Source organism: Spea bombifrons, chromosome 5 (genome assembly GCF_027358695.1).
Source record: "Spea bombifrons isolate aSpeBom1 chromosome 5, aSpeBom1.2.pri, whole genome shotgun sequence".
NCBI lineage: Eukaryota > Metazoa > Chordata > Amphibia > Anura > Pelobatidae > Spea > Spea bombifrons.
The window spans coordinates 104,022,033-104,046,396 of NC_071091.1; the positions used below are offsets into that span (position 1 = coordinate 104,022,033).

Consider the following 24,364-nt stretch of genomic DNA (forward strand, 5'->3'; position numbering starts at 1 on the left):
TTATACCTAAGTTTTCTTTTGATGCTTGATCCCAATGACTCCCTACTAAATATGACATTACTGAAAAGCGAAGGAGAAAGTATTAGGATGGCAACCTGTGAGCATACATGCATAATGGAAAAGACATGGATATTGGTTCGATTATATGAGATGTGTATGATATGCATTGTGTAACATTAAATGTTATGAACTTGATTCCAACCAGGGTTAGACTAAAAACAAAAGGTACCAGGTCACCCAATTTGGGCTGTCACTCAGCGTAGGCTTAGACACTCTAACTCGCATGTATACTGTGGTCTAATGGAAGAGACACTAATGTCTTACAGCTTCAACCCTTTGCTAGGTTGGCATGGCCTTGTTTAAAATCACAACTTCTTCTGCAGGAACAGAATGCAAGGTCAAATGATATAGGCTACATTATTTCCTATTTGTATAGGAGTATGGGTTAAGGTAAAAACCATAACCGGGAACTTGCGCCACTTCTCAAGGTATCCAGGTCACTACGGGGAAGCTTAGGGTCACAGGAACAGCGTTGCGGTGCGACCCACTTACCCTTCAACACTGTTGTGTGTCCCACAAATTCAACGGGACCGACCACTGATGTCTGTGGGACCACCCCCAGCATCAGTGGGACCCCCCAAAACATTAGTGGGGCTCCATACCCGCATCCAGCAAGAAGGGCTCCAGATAGATGGAAAGTATGGAAAAAACATTAATTTCCAGTCAAACGTTGCTGGATGCTAAACTGTCAAAGTTTCTGAAACTGGATCCCTTTTCATTATAAATAGTACCCATGATGAGAATCAGCAAAGTTGTTAGCAGGATCTCATTATCTCTGCGGCTGCCCTGATAAAATTCCTAGAATCCGACAACTATTCGACTCTAATCTCCCCCGACCGGCCCAAGCAGCTGTATAATTAATGGAGACGCAGCAGGGAACTCCATTGCAGCGCCAATGCGGCCAACTCACGATGTTCTACAGCTGAGCGCCGCCAGGGGTCTCTTTGGGTAAGGTGGTTGGGTGGCCCTTTACCAGCTCCACCCCCTGGCCCTGCCCACTCCTGCACTGTCTTGCCTACAGCCACACCCAAATGAAATGTTGGGGGTATGAGAATGGTCCATTACCAGGGCTGTGGTATGTGAATGGGAGTGGTTTAAAGTTGGCTCTGACCCACCCATTATTATGCCCGACGGCTTTCGACCTTGCCCTTCCTACTTCCTGTCTAATCCCTTCTTAATAAGGCTTTTATTTAATGTCCATATATGTCATCTGGGCCTTATCTTTCCCCAAACATGACATTACGTGCGTTATAATGTCTTTATTACAGGCTGTTAAAAAAAAAATGGCACCAATGGAAGGCACCAAAAAAAGGTACAATATATATCTGAGTAAATACTGCGTATGACAGGAGTTGTAGTCCACAGCACACAAAATGCAAATTGTTGTTTATGTAGATTTCTCTTTTAGCCAGAATGTTAATTTTTTTTTTCTACATAAATTTTTCATGGATTTAACAGAGATTTTACTGTAAATGTCTCTTTTCGGTTTTTGACAGATATCTCTATCTGTACTCATAACATCAAAGCCGAAAAAAAAAAATAGAGACGCCAATATTTTACCCACTGGCAGAGTTTTCAATCTCGAGAAATCATTTTTAGCAGGCTAAAAATAATTGATGAATTCACGTCTAGAACTTTACATATATTTTATAGATGGTATGCTTTAAAACCCGGTTACAGAAAATTCTTTGAATTTATCTAAGATTACACAGTTTTTTCTGTGAATGAAAGCTAAAGCAGTCGGCCCTTCTTTCAAGTATCTCTTGCAAATGTCAGATCGTTACAGATGATCTTTAACCATTTAGCACCCAGATTGTATTAACTACACTTTGCGGATGGCATAAGGTACCAAACGCAGAGTCTAAACTAAGCATAGTGCCTATTACTATGTGATGTTGCCCTAAGGACTGTGTTTCAAGTATTTTCCCTGGCGCTGTTCATCTGAACCCTCAGGGTAGAAAAGCCCCAAGCATCAATTTTGATACTGGTAACAAGACTTGTGCATTCGTCTTCGGTCGAACATGAAAACGAACACGAAGAGTGCGTTTTCGTGTTCGTTCCGAAGACACGTAGAAGAGAAGACAGTGCGGGTAAAACGTAGACGAAGACGAAGACACACGCGAAGAATCTTCGTGATCGTCTTCGTCTTTGTCTACTAATCTCCCCGGTCCCTGCAGGTGACCAATGGGCTCACTCACACGGCCTTTTTAACTCCTGATTTCCGCTCCCGTTAACCCCTGCGATGCTGCGTTGGATAACGGGAGCAGAAATCCGTAGGGTAAAGGGCCGTGCAAGCGACCAATAGGCTCACTCGCACGGCCCCTTACCACTAGTTGCTATGCAGAATAAAAAAATAAAAAAAATCGGACAGAATGCTGCCCTCTGTTGGTTTTACAATGAGTAGCATAATAACTTATTAAGCTACTCAATGTATCTAACCAACAGAGGGCAGCATTGTGTCCGAAGTTATAGTAAGCTATTTATGCTAAGTTAAATGTCCGTACCAGCGACTTTGTTTGTCGCTGGCACGGACATTTAACTGACACAGCGGGGAGACCACTGGGACCCTGCTGCAACAGTTAAAAGTCCGTGCCAGCGACCAACAAAAGTCGCTGGTACAGACATTTAACTTAGCATAATAACTTATAACTTCGGACACAATGCTGCCCTCTGTTGGTTAGATATATTGAGTAGCTTAATAAGTACTTAATAAGTACTTAATAAATCTTGTACAGCGGGTAATTCAAGGGATCTATGAAAGTTAATTGTTAGCCTTATTTGCATGTGCCTACCCAGAATCCCTTGTGGTTGCAGCAGCACCATGAGATTTCTGAGGGAAAAACAAGCCGCCTTTTGTCTGTAGATGAGTGTTTAACGATACTTCTGCTAACTCTAGGAACAGACTAAAGATAAGGGAGAAGCACGGTTGAGGGCCTGTGCCTCCCTTAAGGTTTTCTTTATAGATATATTTTAACCCCCATCCCCATTAGCAAAGGATGAGGAGTATAAAACAACATATTACCCCAGGTTTACTTAATTTCTCACTCACACCCACCCCACCATGCATGGGCATAACTATTAGTTGTTGTTTTTTTTTTAAATAATGGTGGGTTATTTTGCAAGATACAGAGGAGGCCCATGCAAACTCACATTGAACATACTTTCATGCCCTCGCCTGCAACTCACAAAATTTTAAGTCACAAGCCTGGAAAACAACTCACAGGCTGGTGAACATGCAGGTGTTTTGCAAGTGTTAGCATGTAAGAGTACTTTTAAGAGTACCAGTCTGAACTTAACTCAACTGACAACTCAACTTCTTTGTGAATAGAACCAAAAGTCTCAAAATTATATGTGAAATTTAAAACAATATCAAAGATAACTATTTCATTAATCATGAATTTACATTTCAGTAGCCGCTACTTACAAACCCACTACACCCTAAATGACTCAGAAAAGATTATCAATAGCTAACCAAATCACAGACTTGTAATACTGTATTTGTTGCAATTAAAAAACAATCTTACAATGCAAGGCTATTGAACAGCATTGTAAATTCGACATGCTTCTGCGGAAATTGTCTTAGAAAAGCACAAAAAAGATCAATGACTGAGGAATGCAAAGCACTTCATTAGACCAGAAAATGACATTTGCTAAAACTTCAGAATTTTCTCTTAGTTACATTTCAATCACTAATCCAACTGATTACCACAAACACTATCAATGAAACATAGATCCATTTGTCCAACTGCAATTGACCCTGTCTTCAGAATGTCTTGCCACCTTCATGTTTGTTGGGGCTCAATTTAGAGATAACGCTAAAGTAATTATGTATTTTACTTTTGAACCGGTATTGCTGGGCTTTAATATCACAGACAACACTGAGAACTACCGTATGACAATAATTGAGCTGTGATCCCACAACAACACCTAGTGTCCAGCCGATATTACTGCACTATTTTTGTTCCATGATGGAGGCTTTACTTGAAGCTGATACCTTTTGCTGTAAAGCTATCAAACAGGGGTGTCCAACTTGCGGCCCTCCAGCTGCTGCAGGACTACATCTCCCACAATGCTCTTTCAGCTAAGGGGCTGGCTGACGAGTATGGGAGATGTAGCCCTGCAGCAGCTGGAGGGCCGCAGGTTGGACACCCCTGCTATAGAAGCTTTAGGGACATCAGAGGTCCCTTCTGATTTTTGAAGGTCCTCTGAGGTCCCAAAACCTCGTGTAACTTTATATCATCATCTTTGTTTGCATAATAAAAGGTATCAACTAGATACTAATATGTGGATATCCATTTTTTATACAATATAATAAAATTCATTCTATTTCTGGGTCAAGATTTTAGGAGCCATAAAATATAGTTTTTGGTGGCATCTTCAGGTAATATTTTTGCAAGAACCTTCTTTGTGGCTTTATCACAGAATACCGCTTTATTGTAACAGGTTCGGAGGAAACATTTCAAGCTCTTGAGTTTATTTGAAAGATAATGACCGGCAAAGGAATCAGAGCAACATTGAGATACGTCAAGAACGCAAAGTAAACAATTTGCTCCTATACAAAGCAAGAAACAGAAAAACAGCATTTCACTTACGGAGGCTTAAATGAAAAACAAACATACTGGGGGGAAAAAAAGCATATTGTAAGATAGTTACTATAGAAACATACCTAGGAGCTCCATCCATCTGCTCTTTCCTTTTTTAAGCCAAATGCAAGAAAAAGAGGAAAGAAGACAAACATTAAAATCAATGCAACTGTCTTAATGGCTCAATGCAGACCTAGTATAATCTATTAAGTGGATATTTTGAATGCACTCTCTGCACTTTGATCACGTAAGAAGGAAACACTGTGGTTATTGATTATTTATATATATATATATTTTTAACAGTAGAGTATATTTCCAATCCAAAAATAAGTAACGCAGGAACATGTGATATAACAAGGGAGCTAATTTCCACAAGAGGTTCATAGATGTCACAAGTTGACTCCAGAGAAGATAAATGTTGGATGAAATGTTGGTTGAACCGGCAACCACCCTGATCGGTATCACGGGCATGGCCAGCGTTCGGTCCCTGGGAAGCTGCTGAGTTCAGGTCTCACATTTGGCCGGGAGGTTTAAGTGAAAGGTTCCGCTTGAGTTCTAGTGACTACATGCATATCTGTGGCACCTAATTCACCAGTTAAATACGGATATTTAGACCACCGCGATACTGCAAGGTGGTGCAGCAACAGAAAATCCGATCAGCCAGTATCTAGAAAAATGTACTTGTTTGACTGATCCTACATTTCAAAACCCAAATGTCATATAAAAGTCATATAATTGTGCAAATTCACTTTATTGTGCATAAGAGGTCTTCAGGAAGGGTTTAAATATAATGGTGTTTTAACACAATTATTATTTGATTATCAGGGCATATTTTTTTTCTTTCTGTCCTGCCCACTTACCTTGCAATGACAGATCTGGGAAACAGTAGGCTGTTTAGAGTAGGTTAACTAGACATAGAGGTAGAAAAAAACACCTGCTAGTCAGCAAAAAAGCCTTTAATTCTGTACACCCCCTGCTGCCAGAGTGATTTTGTCTGCTCTCTTCCTCCCCCTCTAGCTGCTCTCCTCCCCTTCACTCTGGTAGCTGCTCCTTCACAGGCACAGAGTCCCCGCCTGAGGAGAGACACAGTTTGCAGACTGCAGGCACAAGGTGGCTTTATTTCAAACATGGTATTGCAGCTAGGGTTAGTTATACTCCAGCTCCCATGACTCCCAGTCAGTATGGTATCATGGGAAAGTGAGTACCCATCAACTGGAATGCCGAAGGTTAGTTTTTATATCATTTTGGATTGGCGGTGCAGCTGCTGTTAGAATGCGCATTTCATTCTCAGCCATACATTTAGTTGGCTGAACATCATGGCAAATGTAATAACAGCACTTCCAGTGCCAAATGTTACCACAACTGCTGGAAAACTACCAAGTTGTCCTATTTTGGTTCGAAGCCTTTATGTCCCTTTTTACTTCACTTTTCTTCACTGCAACTCCCATGACGTTGAGCCAGCTGGTAACTGTAGATTGGGTTTGGGCTTGCTGACTAACTTTATGTGAATTGTAGTTATAGACTGGGGTGGTGGTGGCTGACACTACACGGTAACTGCAGCTCCCAGGATATACAGTCAGCCATTACTTGCTGAACACCATGGCAGTTGTAGATTGGGGTATTTGTGGCTAATCTTTACCACCCCAGCTATTGTAAACTAAAGTTCATGGTACATGGTGGTCTGTAGCTACTACCTCCGTGGTCGTATCATTTTTCGCCATTAATAAGTAACTAACATTTGTCTCCCACCAGCAAACCTCTCTCCTGGGCCAACAATGGCAGGTAATGGGGATGAGGTTGGGAGGATATTTGGCCCCTCAGGAAAAAAACCTGCGTACACCCAAGTGGGATAAGGTAAAAGCTGAATACATTTTAGTTGATAGGAGTATAAAAAAAAGTCACTCACAAGACCCTTTTCCAAAGATAAATGGGATCTTTACTCTACATGACTTCTTATCGCACCTGTGGTTAAGCCTGAAGCAAAACAATTTGCCAAGCAGTTAAGAAGATTAGTGTATTATGTTTATAGGACATATGGGGAATCTATGCCGTTCAGAGAAGCAGAATTTTTTTTTAAGGTAGAGTAGATAAGCCAAGGTTAGTATCGCTGAAAATACAAGAACATTCTCAAGTCAAGAAATCATTTTTATCTTGGAAAGGTCAATGTAGGTTTACCAATTTCTTTTAAGATGATTATAGACACCAAATGAACGCCAAATAAAAACACCCACATTGACTATAAGAAACATGGTTTAAATAACTTCTGTGACTCTGTCTACTGAATAAAGGCTGAGATGGTAGTTGGGTCAACCTGTTCACCAAGCTTTCGTCCAACAGCCAAGTTCAGTTTTTCTGCAAAAAAAGTTCTGACCTTCCAAATAGCCATCACCACATTAGCGTTTTTATCACATTCTATTCTATGAAGTTTATTTCTTTTAGAAGTCAGTTTGAAATACTGTTCTATCGCCAGATGTGAATCTTTCAAATGTACTTTGTAGACTTCAAACAATCTCCTCTTCAATGCTTCCAACAGCCTTACATTTTGAATAAAGGACATTCTTTTCACTTGGCTGAACTCTGATTTATGTTTTTTGACCCGATATAACTTAATCTCAAATGTCAGAACACATATGGTTATTCTAATGCCTAGGACCGGTCTTAGTACCAGACGCCTGGGGCGTCTTAACCGGGGGGGGGGCACTCTCTGCCTGAAGGAGCATGGCCGGTTCGGGAGATTACAGATCTCCCTCTAAATGTCGCCTAAATTAAGGCAGCATGAGGTCAGTTACTTCAGACCTTTCCTGTTGTGCTCCCTCGATGAGCAATGAAGCAGAGCTCTGAAGAAACAATCCTCATGCTCCCACCCCAAGACTTAAAAAGGAACAAAAGAGACAGAGCTTCCATCAGCAGAGATGTCTGTTTTCCTGCCCCTTGGGGGTGGGTCTTCCTGGGGCCTCAGGGCAATGAGTTATGATGTCATAACATGACCAATTCTTAATTTTAAATGTAATCTCTTCTGAAACCTTTGCTGCTGTTGACTTAATGGGAACCTTCACCTCAAGAGTCAATAGCTTAGACTACCATCACCTAAACTTAAAATATCAGGGTTTTCAATGATATCACATTAAACATCAATATTTCATATTTTTATACTACAATGTAGAGCAGTTTGTAGAAAGGAATTATTTCTGGCAACAAATCCCATTTTGCTAAGTGTTCCAGGGATCATTTCTCATTTTGTAGGCTCCTGTGGCAAAAACAATCTTAGGGCAAATAGAATAGAATTATTTTTTTTTTTATAAATATAAATAATCTCTTAATTTTTTTAATGATCCTTGACAAAATTAATCATATCAGTTTTATTTATTTGTTAGAAAACTGTCACCATAATGAAAATGGACTCTTTCTTCTGAAAAGGCAATTTTTTGGTTTGAAGACTTGTCAAAAAGCATCATTAAGATCCAGGCAACTCCAGTGTAAGTAAACTGGAACTGAAGTTTTGGAATGGAAGCTATGGTTTAGAGCGGTGGCTGGACCCTTCCTTTGGGCCCAGGCCATAATTAAACATAGAAGAATGAGCAGATACGCATTTGAGTTGAGTCTCCTGGGAGATGCTGAAGAAAGTAAACAAATGCATGGTGTGCATTATATAGAATATTAAAATACTTGCCTAAAATATGGAAACTGGACGATAGTTTCGTAGTATCTCCATGTTGCCGTCAGGTCAATCCTGCTTAAATTAGTGGCATAAAATCTCCAGGCAGACTACAGAAGCAGAAACAATATTGTTAATAACTGCACCAGTTCAAACAGAACCTTATAATCCTATAGATTAAACCCATTCTAGAAGCCTCTGCTGTTTTATTGCTCTGCGGTGGGATTCTGTGATGGAAGCCCATAGACAACTACAGTGGAATAGCTAAGAACCTGACCATTCCTGGTCTGCAGGTATACTCCCAACCCTAATTACCTTGCATTATGTGCACAACCTAAAGAAAGACCAGCTGGGGTCCAAAAAGTAGAAATTGTTGAAATGTTCAAGGAGAAGTAATTTGTTTGTTGTTTTTTTACATGTTTTTTTGTGTGGAATTACTGGTAAATTCATCTCAATTTGTATAACACAACTCATAGGCACCAAGATTAGTCTTGTAATTTCTATGAATGCAGAGGTGCCAAGTTTGGAAAATGGGCTTCAGGGAGATTAGTAGGAGGTCTGGGTGAGGACCCTCCAGATGCTGGAAAGACTTCATAAATTTAATGCTGTGTCAAAAATCAAAAATTACGCTTATGTAATATGCTTAGTGTTTATAACAGGAACACTAAGTTTGTATGTTGCACTTATGTGTATTTTTAAAAGTTGTTGGTTAATTCACAGAATATCCCCATGGTTTCAAATTGTTAGAAATACATATAAGTCCATATTAGATTCGGATTTGTAGAAATGTTAATTGATGTTAGTTAATTTAACACAAATTAAGAAGAAATAATCATTCACTATTAGTCATGCTCTTTTACACTCTCACTCACTCTCTCTTTCATGCTCTTTCACACTTACGCTATCTCACGGTCTCTCTCACACTTTCTCTCATGCTCTCTCTCAATGTCTCCCTACCTTCAACCACTTCGCCTCCCTGTCTCCTTTTCATCAGCTCTGCTTCTTCTCTTACCCTTTCTCGTTCTTCTGTTTTATTTATCATGTCTTTGTCCTCTTCTCCCTGGTATCAGCTCCGTTAACTTGGCCGCCCGTGGCTTTTCCACAGAGCCTCCATGCATATTCTCTCCGACAATTGGAGGAACGGGGGGGAAAAGCTGCAATAATATGGTCTCTTGGAGTACTTTCGCAAAAGGCCAGAGCCACTGCGCCCCACGTGGAGAGGGTGTGTGCTGATGCTCCGCCCTTTTGAGAGCACTCCGGGGGGCCTGGTTAACAGAGTGGATACCAGGGAGAAGCGAAGGAAGAAAGAAGACAAAAGAAAGAAGACAAGAAGCGGCAAGAGAAGAAGTGGAGCTGGGGACATGGAACCGGATGGCGGAAAAGGACAGAGAGCATGCATGATGTATATTCTTACAAGAGACTTGTGACCTCTGTTAAAGTAACAATTTTGCCATCCTTGTTTTCCATTTATTTTTATGGTTATTACAGAAAGCTCCTAGACTAGAACTCCCACTCGCCAATAGATGACCATCCAGATGCCTACTGGAGAGCTACCTGTTGGCTTTACATGTACAATGCACTATGTACGCACAATGTATAACAGAAAGCGTACCAATAATAAGTGTTCTGGAATTGTAAAAATAAATATATAGATAAATAGCATAAAGTCCTTAAATTATACTTTGTAAATAAACTGCTATATTAATTACTTTGCATTTGAGGCCATGATGTTTTTATCATAATCCTTTAAGGGTATCAGGGCATCAAATACAAAGCTATCTTTCTTCTTGCCTATAAAATACATACGTCACTAAATTTTTTTGATTGGCACATCCCCTGTAATCCCCACCAATCATCGGAAAATACCCCAGCCAAGCTGCATCTTAGATGTATGTTTAGTGTCTATTCTTGGATTGCTACCATCATGGCCCTTGTCATTTTTATGTTGGGTTCTTAGATGTGTTAAAATTATTCCTTAGGAATTGTTTTAGTCCGGCAGAGCTGTGCCTTGTTAACCCTTTCGTGTTAATCTATGAGATTCACTGTAAAGAGGACTCCTGAGCGCACCTGAAATTTTTTTCGCTTGTTTTTGGAAGCTGCCAGGCCATGTCGATTCCCACCAAATAGGAGGTATAAATTAATGAGTCGGAACAACCATGCCAATCTATTTAAAAGAATACTCCTTGTAAGAGGAACTCAGATTTTAGGATGGAGAATGAATGGAAGTTTTGTACCTTTTACTGAACAAGTTATATGGATTTCATTGGAAATTAAAATACAGACCTGAATTAGTTCCGCAGCTGGCTTTCTTCTTTTCTCAAAATGTTTTTGTCGGTGTTGTTCTTGAACTTTGAGAGCCAGCCCTGAACCTAAAATCCCCTGAAACAAAACACACAAAATGTTGACTTCCCAGCTACCTCCTTCAGTCCTTCTTCCTGTGACTTGTGTGATACACGTCGCATTTCACACCCTTCTGCTACTCAAACAGTAAAAAAAAGATCGTTCTAAAACAATAGCAACATATCTTAACCGATAATTTCACAAATATTGTAAAAAAAAAAACAGTAAGAGCAGAAAAGATGTGGAATTCACCACCTATAGAGTTTGCATATAAAATCAATAGACACATTTAAAGGTAAAGTATAGAGTTTTGCTGGTATATTGCTAATCCAGATTATATATTTCTTCAGATCACAGTGGAATATGTTTTTTTTCTTTTTAAATTGCTTGTGAATTTCAGGTTTTTTTTAAGTGTAATTACATAGATTGCAATGGAAAAATTAATTAAAAAAATAATATTATATTATTATTATCCATATTTTTTAACCAATTTAAACATATTCCTGAGCCTTTTTTATGAATTAAGTTATGTTAAAAGCTGCGAGGATGACAGGTCCCATTTAAATATTTTATACTATTTTTTATTATAATTTTTTTCTGCCTGATTATAATTCACCATCTGCGCAATGAGTTCTCTCGAGACGTTAATGTTGCTTTCTGTGTTTTCTTTTTGTATCCCCTGCGTGATTACAGGTTTCTGGCGTTTCTGTTTTAAGGAGCCAGCTGTCCGTGTGCTTCTGCTACAGATGTAAGATACATTAAAAACCAAAAACTTGTGAAAATATAATTTATTTTTCTAAACATAAAATCATACTTTATTTGTATTTGTTTTTTTGTGATTTTTAATTTCTGTCTTGATATATGCAAAATATTTTACTTTGAATAAATTAAGGGACAAAGATATATGTTAGAAAACCTTTTTTTCTTTCAAAATGTGTTATTTCAGAAATAACAAAACTTATAATAGCTGTAGCACTTCTGTGCAATATATTCTTTTTTGTTTGGATTTTGGGGTCTAACAACTAAAGATCAAGGAAGCATTGTATAAAATGAGAGGTTTCTCCTTTTTTAAAGAAAAACAATATATATTTATAATTATATTTATATATGTATGTATATATATATATATATATATACACGTGTATATATATATATATATATACGTGTATATATATATATATATATACACGTGTATATATATATATATATATATATATATATATATATACAATAAACGAAGAAGATAAGAAGATTTATTTTTAGAATGGCTATATTTTATTTATCAGCTGTACATCATATCTCAATGTTTTAGTCCCGTCTGTGGACATATATCGCATGAGATGATCCACCTAGGCGTAGTACGCATGTATGTTGCGTGTAAGGTTACTCAATTTATATATATATATCATATAACTTTGTCATTATTAAAGGTTCAGTATCGACTCGTAGATTACTGTGACCTTCTGAATCAATACTCACAGCAGGAAGTGCAAAAAATGAAACCCCAATCAAGGAAAAGGTAGCAGCAATCAGACGGCCCTCCCATGTCTTTGGGGTTTTGTCCCCATAGCCTATTGTTGCGAGTGTGATCTGTGGAAACACAATGGAAACAAAGTTTCTGAGCTGTCCAAAGCGGTTTAAGAGGGTTCTGATTCAGTGATATGGTGAAGGTCGCATGAACGCCCTCTGGCAATGCCTGTGCGCCCCGACATCTGGAATTATATACATTAACTTCAGAAAGCCTCTTCCCTTCGTAAACAGACACTAAAGCGGATACAATGATGCTTGCCTTACTATACCTCCTGTCTTCCCATGACTACTGCAACCGCTACTGGTGATAAGGTGCATTCAAAAGTGCGAGAAAGCGCCTCCTGGTGCGTCGAGACGTGCGTCGGGACGTCGCAAGCAGTTACATCACAATGTTAATGAATAAAATGGCCAGGGAACCTCAGTCATGGAAACTTATCACTCTATTATGTACTGTAAGAAAGTTATGCACCTTAGGCTGATTACTTCCTATTCAGATAAAAAATATTTTCAGCATTAGATATCTGTAAAAAATTCAACTCACCAATCCCCACCATAAAGCGTCGGCGTACGTCTCAAATTCCTCGGGTTTGGGCTCACCCTGCTCATTTACGTCGGGGTCGTCCTTCTCAACCAAGTAGACGAGAAACGACGACAGAATTAATGTCAGGAAGCCGATATACCAGGCGGTGATGAGCTCCTAGGATATATGCAGCAACACACAGAAAACATTATCTGTTATTTTATGTCTAAGGAGAGTCCGTTGCTTTAAATGTCTGCAGATAAATTAGGCTTATTGGGACTAAATAAAATAAAACCAAGTTTTCTACAATGTTAATAGTGTAGGTTACTGTATACAGCACTGGATCTTATACTCAGAGAAAAATATTATTTTTTCCATGGGTTATCTCCAGTAAGCATTGTGAGGGTCCCAGGAGCAGCTTGCCCCGGATCCTTTTATGTCTAAAGACAGCCGTGGGAATGACAGGCTGCCAACTTTTGTTTCCAGCTTGCCGAGACCTGCTCTGGAGACAAAATAAAATAGTGGCCAGGGACTATGTATACAAAGAGACATGTGACTAGTGCTTCCAAGAATACATAGCATTTTAATAACCTGCCCTGCAGGGCATTTCTGCTCAGGAGAGTCTCAGATTTTAGCTCACATGCGCCGGGAAAAATCTTCATCGGCAGATCAGTCTAATTCCACCCACAAGAGCAGTACAGAACTGAATGACGGCCAGCACTAGCCTAAATTATGTATGTAGCACGCAATCAGAAACATGACCACTAGGTGTCACTGTAAGTACACATATCCACAACGTGGTCTCAAACACTGTTCTATATGCAACTCTTATTATTATTTATAGTTTTATATAGCGCCAACATATTCCATATCGCTGCACAATGGGTACACAGGACATAACAAGAAGCATATAACATAACAGAGAGAGGAGGGCCCTGCTCAAACGAGTTTACAATCTAGATCTTGAGCTCTTTTGCCTTGTGGTTCATCTTGGTGGCAACTGGACAGCCATCACCGAAGTTTCAGATACAGAAAAATAACATTTTTTATCTCACCTTAACATCAGGTCTGAACAATCCCCAATAGAGTTTGCTGGACTACATTAGCGGTATAGATGGCTCTTATAAATATTGTGGGAGTACACAGACTTTTGGGGCAAGCAGAGAAGTTACACTGAGAAAGTCCTCTGGACTTAGCATTATAGGACTCCACTGTGATTTTCCCAACTAGATTTACACAACTAGTAACAGAAAATATAAAATCTAGAAGTATGTGGTCCGCATATCTTCCAACATTTTGATCTATAACATTTGTCACTTGTGTTCGCTACTAAATGCCAATTGCAAACACATATAGGTTAGAGCCCCACTGGATACTTCCATCACTTATTTTATCATAAGATTGTGTCTATATTACTAACCTTGCTATGTGAACAAATGGCCGATCCTAAAAGTTTCCATGTCCCTCCTCTCCTGTCCATTCGAAGCATCCGGAGAATTTGAAGAAACCGCAGACTTCGCAGCGATGTTGCCAAAACATTTCCCTGACTTTTTCCTACGGCCACCACCGGTATGGAGGCAATCAACACAAACATATCTTAAAAAAAAAATTAAAAAAGGTGACAATGAAATGTTTCAGCTTACAGGCACAAATTTCATTTTCACGTTTTATGTTTATCTTTTTTTCTAGAAATACAGCATTAAAGTTAAAACTGGGAAAAGTCTCTAAAAATGTCTGTAGATAATAAGTAAATGACATAGAACCTGGTACAAAGCGGTAGTATAAGCATTGGGCTACAGCTTATCAGACATTTGCCTGGTTTGCCCAATGGTGGGTCCAGGTCTGGGTCCTCGGGGGTGTTGCCTGCAGTTAGGTCAATTACTCACTATAAATGTACTTATTGTTATAGACATTTCAGAAGGAGATGTCAGTGGGGGCAAAAAGAGCTTTTAAATCCTGCATAATACACATTGTGACCCTTTGCCAAGAACAATGGGATAACAGAATAAAGATCACCTCTGATGGACACAATGGAAATCCACAAAATATACATGTCATGTAAAAACAATGTCTAATGCTGCGAAATGTAATTGTAGTGAAATATAAGATTTGATTATTTGATTATACTCGCTGTTGATTGTTACTATAACAAGCTGACAGAATTATTGAGACCCTACCCAGCAAACACAGCGGTTTTCTTGCAAATTTTAGCCTTCCTCTCCAACCCTTGTAGCGACAGCAGCAGCCTGCAGCCCAGATCCTTAAGGCAAACTCCGCTCCGAAAATGACAAGGGCAAAGGTTTCCTGAAGAAAAAAAAAAATGAATAACCAAAAAAAACAAATTTCTGTCCCAAAGTTAATTAAATGGGTATTAAGGTGCAATGGGGCCCAAACCTTTTCCAGAAATAATTATTTAATTAAGTAAAATTTTGCTGCACTTAATTGTCATGTGAAACAAAAACAAGAACTCATCGTTTTTTTGCCACAAAAACTGAAAATGCTATTTAAAGATCTCTGTGTTGTTTTTAAATGATTAAACCTTCAGCGAAAACAAGAAAATTACAGATTTACAGTGTATTTTTTTTTAAAATACTGGAGAGTGCAATTAATGTTTTCTCTAAGTGAAACAACAGCACTTTGAAAGGATAAAGTCAACATTAAAATACCCTTCTTCCATGTTTGGCATCCTTTGGTTATTCACAAAGCAGTACATAATTATGACCACTAGATGGCAGCATTGTGTTTCAATGTATACTCGGTATAATACCAATTAATTATTACCAATTCTTTTTAATTATATTACTTATATAATACATTTCTGTTAACCAATAGATGTTGTCTTAGATTCAGGAGCCATATGTCTATCCCATGCATGTTTAAATTCCCTCGCTGTATTAGCATCTACCACTTCTGCTGGGAGACTGTTCAACTTATCTACCACCCTGTGAGTAAAGTAAAACCTCCTTATATTACATCATGTATTTCAACAGCACATTATAAGATAGGGACAACCAAGTTTCCTAACAACAGTTTGGATAGTACTGGAAAATTCTAGATTATCAGGTCAGATCTAATGATGATCTGATCTTGAAATGGAGGATTTATTGATACTCAGAAGTTCATTAAGCAGAATGGAAAATAATTACCCATGAAGCAAATGACCATCTATTGTAAACAGATTCCCTCTGCAACTGGGTTAATACTATTTCAATTTTAAAACAAAAAAACTAAAACAGATTGCACCAGACCAGCCCAACCGAAGCGTTTACATACCAAGTCCTACAAAACGTAGAAGGATCATATCGGACATCAGAAGAACTTGTACCTTTCCTACGTGCAATAATAGTGAAAAAAGCCCATCTATTTATTTTTTGCGGTTTTGATTTTTGGGTGCTGTCCTGGTAGCCGCCTCACTGTCATGCTTTTTAGGGTATTGGGAAGGATGGGCCGGATGGGGAACTCCTCTAATCTTCTCCCCAGACTTCCATTTCAGCTCCTACTACTCCTACTTTGCCTCTTCACGATGCTAGCTTCACACGGGGGCTAGTCCGATAAGTTGAGTTGGAGGCTTTGGGGACTGGCCCTGCTCACATTTGGGTCTGATGCCACCTCCTGCCGCCAACCACAACACGTGTTGCTGACACCTGAAATGTTGTGGGGTATGCAGCATCCTCTATAAGCCCACTCAACGCCACTACACAGCGCATCCACATGGATTTTTGAGTGGAGCAGAAAACAACCACAACCCCTTGTATGTCTCCGACTCTTAGAAGCAATTAAGGGAAGATGTCTTTTCTCTAACCTCTGCAGAACCTTGAGAAAACCATACAAATCAATTAGCATTGTTCCTGACCACTGAACACGTCATGATACAGGGGTCACGCCACCACAACGGGCCTTTCCTTTTTGTTTTGTGTCAATGCAGTGGACTAAACATGACAAGTGGACTAGCCTGTTTACAGATGTACAGAAATCTTTCTGTGAGAGACAACGGCAGTGGCAAAAAATGCAGAGACCCCATGCGAGATGTACGGTTGGGGGACCCAAGCTTATACACACATGCACTAACACACTAACATACTTACACATACACTGTAACATACTCACACACACTCTAACATACTTACACACACACTTACACTCTAAAATACTTACACACATACTTACACACACTAACATACTTACACATACACTGTAACATGCTCACACACTCTAAAATACTTATACATACACTGTAACATACTCACACACACTCTAACATACTTACGCACACACACTCTAAAATACTTACACACTTACACACACTAACATACTTACACATACACTGTAACATACTCACACACACTCTAACATACTTACGCACACACTTACACTCTACAATACTTACACACACTAACATACTTACACATACACTGTAACATGCTCACACACACTCTAAAATACTTATACATACACTGTAACATACTCACACACACTCTAACATACTTACGCACACACACTCTAAAATATTTACACACATACTTACACACACTAACATACTTACACATACACTGTAACATACTCACACACACTCTAACATACTTACGCACACACACTCTAAAATACTTACACACACTAACATACTTACACATACACTGTAACATACTCACACACACTCTAACATACATACACGGTAACATACTCACACACACTCTAACATACTTACACACACACGGTAACATACTCACACACACTCTAACATACTTACGCACACACTTACACTCTACAATACTTACACACACTAACATACTTACACATACACTGTAACATGCTCACACACACTCTAACATACATACACGGTAACATACTCACACACACTCTAACATACTTACACATACACTGTAACATACTCACACACACTCTAACATACTTACGCACACACTTACACTCTACAATACTTACACACACTAACATACTTACACATACACTGTAACATACTCACACACACTCTAACATACATACACGGTAACATACTCACACACACTCTAACATACTTACACACACACGGTAACATACTCACACACACTCTAACATACTTACGCACACACTTACACTCTAAAATACGCACAAATACATTTCCATGATTAAATGTATTACTTGGGGACAGTTCAGACTTTCAACGTTATTAGAAAAAATACTGTAGTAATGCTGCACTTAGTTGCAATTGCGTTAAATTCAGCATATTTGGGGGGGGGATCACAGTCTTAATCCACAAATTAGGGGAAGTCCAGGTTACAATAGTTGCGTAGCCAGCAGAATGGTAACATTCTCTCTGCTTGATAGAGGTCAGGGTTGATTTTAGGATTAAGGGACAATTGGGACAATTAGGGACATAACTTCTCTATGCATTCACTTAACTATAAGCATAGGTCAGTGTCGTGTGGTTATGACATTTCTTACCAATAAAAATGGGTCAAAAAGTGAAAATGTGAACCTAAAAGAGGTAATATGGAAACTTTAAAATCTGCCCAATTCTGTATTAATCCTAAAAGGTCAAGAGACACCTGTGATGGCATCAAGAAACCTCTAGTTCCCGATAGCTGCTATTGTGACATGCGTGGTGTCTTTATTCCCAAAAACATAGCTTTTTTGTGACATACATGGCTGTGGAAACTGTATGGAAGCTCATTTTTTCTTTCTGAGAGGGATTTTTGTCATTTTTGGGGTCATGGGTGACGATTCTCACCCACCTCTACCTGTGAGATGATAGGCTATTACTACCACGCACATAATTATGTATCCAGCGAACTCGATTGTTATAGACTTACTAGTAGTAGTAACCAATCTCCCGATACATCCTCGTACTCTTTGAAGGTCGTTAGAATGGCTAGAATGAGACATCCAAGGACTATCAGGAACCTGAAAAACATTGGAAAAGAGATATTGTTTAGACCTTTTGGTTCCGCTCTCCAGCATTAAGGTAGGTTTACGCGTCATCGATAATATTCTGATTTACGATCAAACCTAATGAGACGTTCAACGCACCTCACAATGATGGATCGTGCGTATAGCCAGTGACTTGTATAAAAAAAAAAAAGGATTTTTAACCCCTTCCTCCATTTGCCTTTTCTGGGCCCATATTCCCCACTACTCATGAAGTATGCAGTGTATGAAGGAATTATAAATACAGATTACAAAGGCAACCAAGTTCAGCGGCAATGACATAATCCCTAAAACGCAGACGGTTGTGTTTGTTGAAGAATGGTCCATGAAATAATTAATTTGGACCATTAATACCATACTCTGAACCTATTTCGGGGTGATACTGTATTATGGGACAAGATTTTGTTCTAATGAAGCAGGTGCAAAATAAGTAGACAAACTAATTAGATTAATACTCCATAGAGCCAAAATTAGTGAGTTCCCTCCCTGTACACCATGTAGTATCGTGGTCAGTCACAAGCTTTTCCTTGCTACCTTCTGTGCCGTGAGACAGATCCCGGCGCACAGAAGCATCTGGATACAGTACAAAAAACTGGAGTTGGGTTGGAAAAAAATAACGATAACAGGCAGGCAAGAGGTAAGACTTTTTACTAACAGCGACATAACCCAGGTCTAAACCGGGAATGCCCCGTGCGACCAATAGGGCCACTTTACAGTTTTGACCTGGACTCTCGGGGTGCGGGGCTACTTAAAATAATGATAAAGCATTAGAATAAATAGGTTTTTACTACATGTGAAATCTATGTTTCCCTCGATGGTCGATATGGCGATACTACTCTTTGTTCAGTAAATGTAAACAAATCATGACTGTTGGCAACAATGACGCACACTCTGCCTCCCCCACTCTGCCATCACACCTAATTCTTGTTTTTAAAACCTACCACACTAAGCCTTAGATGCCCCAGGGCAATTTGGGTTTTTTGAAAGTGTTTTCATTTTCCTGACCAAGTTCTTTTGGGTTACTGATCCTAGATTCGGGCTCTCCTTATTGACAATGGATCAATTTCTTCTATTCTCTGGGGATTGGACATGCCATGGTTGGACATGCCATGTTGGTCTTCTGCCAAAAAACATTTTGGCTTTGTGTGTCTTTTTAATATATGCATACAAAAACATGGTTAATGTTAACAGAAGCAATCTAGAATATGACCTCACCTTTAACCCCTTAATGAGCTCAAAATGTGTTGTTTTCAATGGGTTTAGGGACCACCCATTGTCCTTAAGGGGTTAAATTTGGATACCTTTTGAAAACGCTGGAAGATGTCGCTCTCAACCAAGACAAGAAGCACTCATAGAAAGCCTGCGGTACCCAAGTAATTTCTTTCTTGCATGTAATTAATTAGTTCATTCCCAGAGTTGGCACACTGCTGTAAGCAGCACGGCAGGTGTCACGAAGATAATGTTGTAAACAAGTCATTCCTGAGTAATTACTGCCAAACCAAACAAAATTTAGGTCTGAAAATCTAAATTCCGGTATGAGCAAGAATACTTTTTTTTTTTAGCATACAGGATGAGCGTATGTATGGGAAAGAACCACTAAATAAACATTAAATATAAACTAAATGCAAAAAAAAATAGAAATTGAAATTTATAAATATATAGATCAATCTATATATATATATGGATAAATAGATTCTTATAAATATATGCAGTATATATATACCATACCGGTATATATATATATATATACCATACCGGTATATATATATATATATATATATATATATATAATTATTTTTTTTAAGATCATGGATGGCTGGGCAACCTTGAAAAAAATATATTTAAAAAAAAAATTTCAAGATAAAATGGGTGTGACATATGCTAAACAGGAATCCATTCAAAGGAGGAGAAGGGGAGGGTGGGGCTATCATGAAGATCCACCCCCTCTCCTCCCCAGGGCACACCCCAATAAACGGTGCTCTGACAATGTGTCTAATATATTTCATGGAACGAGATCAGGAGACGATCAGTGAATTTATTTAATATGTATCTATTACCACATTTCTTCAATAGACATTATGTTGTGACTTTTGGCGGCTGTAAAATATTGCGATATACTATTTATTGTAACGTTGATCTCCTCAAGTGCCCCATGATCCCTACCACCTGCAGTGGGGCAGCTACCCGAGTGCCCATAAATCAGGACTGTCCCTCTATACCCATGGCTGTTGGAGGATATGAATAGGTCAACTAGGTATCTAGTTGGTATCTATGCACCTGAGTAAAGCATTTCTAAGAAAACATTTCTAGACACAATTTAATTTATAAAGCCATTTCCTGCTGTTTTAAAACACATGTGACACTATATATATATATATATATATATATATATATATATATATAATTCTATATATATATATATATATATATATATATATCGATAGATAATATTTTAGAGAGTTGAGTTTTCCATTAAATTATAAAAAAAAAAAAAAAACTATTTCTTTAATACACATAAAGATGGATTTTTGTGCCCTGTTGGATTATCTGCGCTAAGGAAAAGAATTTCTGATTCATCAAATAAAAAAAAGGTTTCATCAAAATATGCTTCAGATAACTCAATTTTGAAAGTCTGAAATTTAAGTTCTTAATACCAAATAATAATAAATCAAATTCTATAAAATAATGTGACTTCAGTTATTCATCTTCCGTGGAATAACGTTGAAAAACAAGAACTCTTTTACGCAGAAAGTCAGTTCTATACTCTAATCCCTTTGGTATTCAATGCAATAATCAGAAGGAGATTGTTTACCTCTGTATTTATTATTCAAAATGTTCAGTCATTCTAAACATTATTTAATAAGAAATATAAAAAAAATTGGGTTTGGTTGATAAAATGCACCTTAAAGTAATCTATGCATTGTACAGCGCCACAGGATATGATGGCGCTATATAAATAATAATTTTAAATTCCAATAAGTTAGACGTTGTGAATTCAAATTGTGGGTTCCTAGATCGCCCCCCCCCCAATAATTTGTCAGAGACAGTATGCAGTACATAGATCCCAAGTGTCCATCATTACCTGGGAACTTTCTTAATGAGCTGACCCTTGAAAAATTAACCCTTTAATACCCAATCATGAAGATTCTATGTATCACCTGATGTGTTAACCAAATGGCTCTAATGCCGGTCCTTCTTGAAACCTTGACTTGTCATTAGTTATTGCGCTTAATTGAGTCACCTGCATTCAAGCAGGGATATCAACCATAACATACTGGTAGCAAAAGCACCAACTGGGAGTCTTAGATACAATCACAGCGATGTAGAATAGAGTCAATTCTAGACTGTGTGACCCTGAGAATCTGCCCTTTTACCCTGAGATTGAGGCGCTGCCACCCACCACGCTATTGCCCATTGTGCCAGATGGCCAGTCCAGGGCTGATCATACCATCCCCTCCACACAAAGCACCAATTAGGAGGCTTAGAAATAGGCGGCGTTCTATCACTAGGATTTTGGGAATGTTAATGTTCTTTTAAGTTATCAGCACAGTACAGAACGCCATTTGTAATGGAATCACATTCCGCATCCTTGAGAACGTTTGATCTCGCCGAGCAGGTCCGCGTATTGACACAGTGAGAGAGACTACAAAAGAACACTTTCCCTTCAACCTAAATACTCGTCCCACCACATCTGCCATTTATAAATAAATCAATGCAGAGAATGACAAAGAAAGTAAAACATTTGTCCACCAAGCCATCCAAGTGTAAAAAATGTTAATTCCTCCCTAATTCCTGTGATGTCAATGAGATCAACATTCTTCCCATGTTTAAATTACTTTAAAAATATCTCTATATATATTTATCGTAAAAAAAATATTTTTTTCCTATTCAATGATTTAAAAAAACATAGTTGATTTATAGAAAATGTCTCACACTGAAAAGACAACGATAGACCGGAAGAACGAGCAAAGAGGAAGGAAAGGGACCGTCCCCCGATAAATAAGGGGGAATGAGGGGACCAGATGAAATCAAACACTAGACGATAAATCCGGCACAGAATTAAGGAAGGTAGCAGAGGAACCTTCTCGCCCACCAAAGCCTAACTACTCCTGGGGCAAGCTAATCTCTGGAAGGATAGGACTGCCAGAGACAAGCACCAGAGGGTCCATATTTTAGTAAATTCCAGTATGTTTTCTAAAACTGTAGCTTTCATAATATATTTATTTTGCATAAAAACATTTTCCATCACCGCAGGACTGGCCATGTCAAGGAGTCACTTGTAGTCCAATGGCCACCTGATAACGTAATTATTGGGGATCTCCTCACACCATATGGGCAAATATTGCTTAGCCCCACACTACGTCAAAGTACCCCAGGTTTGGCGAGCGCTATCTAATTTTTCTCACAGAAGAGCCATTGGGACATTTCAACCCAAATAAGACTCTAGACTCATTTCTGGATAACCATTAACGAGGCTCCTGGCTGCCCAACCTGCCAATATGAACAGCAAACAAATATACAAACTAGAGGAGCGCACAACCTAAAAAGCATAAGAGGAATAAAAATTCAGATTCCCGGGTTGCTGCTAGAAAAAAAATAAAGCAAGGATATGGCGCCATACCCAGCGAATACCATCCAAAAAAACATTTAAAGCATAAACATTAGGGAAGCAGCTGCTGGCCACACGCTTCAGTGAGTGTGTTGCACTGTCGGCCACCAGCCTGCCGGGGATGCGGAATGTGGACCCAAAGATTTGGTCACCTGAAACCTGGGGCATTGTTTCTTTCTCCTTTGGTCACCAATCAACCAAAATTAAAGGGCACATTACATGTTATAATGTGTTTGTGTTACATGGCACGCGAAGCATCATGACATGCTCATTAGTTGAAATTGTTGACACTATATCATTGTTTATAGCGGAGTGTGAACATTTACATGGCAAAGAGAGAAAATAACTTATGCCAATAGAGTTTTTCCAGTTGGCAGGATAAGAAGAGATGCGTCCTGCGGTGTTCGGGCTGGTGTACATCGCATTGTGTTTCTTTTAGTAAACAGTGTTACTCAGTAACGCCAACATCAGATGGATGAGTGGATATAGGGAACAGAGTTAGGAATACATGGAGATCCCTCGGCACCGAGACATCAGCACGGTATCCCCACAGCCAAGATCGTCCATCTGAACAATGCATTATCCTTTATCAAATATTAAACCAATATTGATAGCATGTGCTTCCTGTACTCGGCGTTTATTTACTAAAGACTTACTGCCAATAACCATTGGCAGGCTGGCAACCTAGAATCCCGACTGGTCTGGCCAATCACGTTGATGCCCAAATCCACAATTGGCTTTCCAAGACTAGTGCTCGCTTCTGTCTAGTGCCCGTTCACCAAAACATAAGGAATAACCACAGAAAGGATGTAGTGATGGTACAAGCACTCCGCACTCAAGCCGCTATTCTCATAAACTGAACAGTAAGAAAGTTAGTTGTCCTTTTTTTTATTTTTTTGGTATAATACAAAATAACAAAATCCACAGCAATCACGGTAATCGTGATATCAGTCCAATCTTTATAGATGACATCATTTGAAAGTAATCCAATAACATAATCGATCGACGCACCGTTTACTGGAAATTTTTATTGCCAACAATTTTGCGAGGCATACTAGATCCATAAATATTTAGCACAGAGATATAACATTGGAATCAATCTGTTACATAACAGTAGATCGGTCATGTTTCCCATATTCAACATT

General features: G+C 38.8%; 1 protein-coding gene across 1 annotated transcript in view; it reads right to left on the reverse strand.

Annotated features, from left to right (window-relative positions):
• Window positions 1–24,364, reverse strand: part of KCNQ3 (potassium voltage-gated channel subfamily Q member 3) — a 75,399-nt gene that overhangs the window by 7,943 nt on the left and 43,092 nt on the right. Inside the window, exons 2-10 of the mRNA XM_053466266.1 lie at window positions 18,496–18,586; window positions 14,866–14,992; window positions 14,109–14,284; window positions 12,710–12,865; window positions 12,118–12,228; window positions 10,582–10,677; window positions 8,314–8,408; window positions 4,727–4,753; window positions 7–60 (exon numbers count right to left, since the gene is read on the reverse strand). Coding sequence (XP_053322241.1) covers window positions 7–60; window positions 4,727–4,753; window positions 8,314–8,408; window positions 10,582–10,677; window positions 12,118–12,228; window positions 12,710–12,865; window positions 14,109–14,284; window positions 14,866–14,992; window positions 18,496–18,586 — 933 coding nt within the window. The remainder of the gene's footprint in view (window positions 1–6; window positions 61–4,726; window positions 4,754–8,313; window positions 8,409–10,581; window positions 10,678–12,117; window positions 12,229–12,709; window positions 12,866–14,108; window positions 14,285–14,865; window positions 14,993–18,495; window positions 18,587–24,364) is intronic.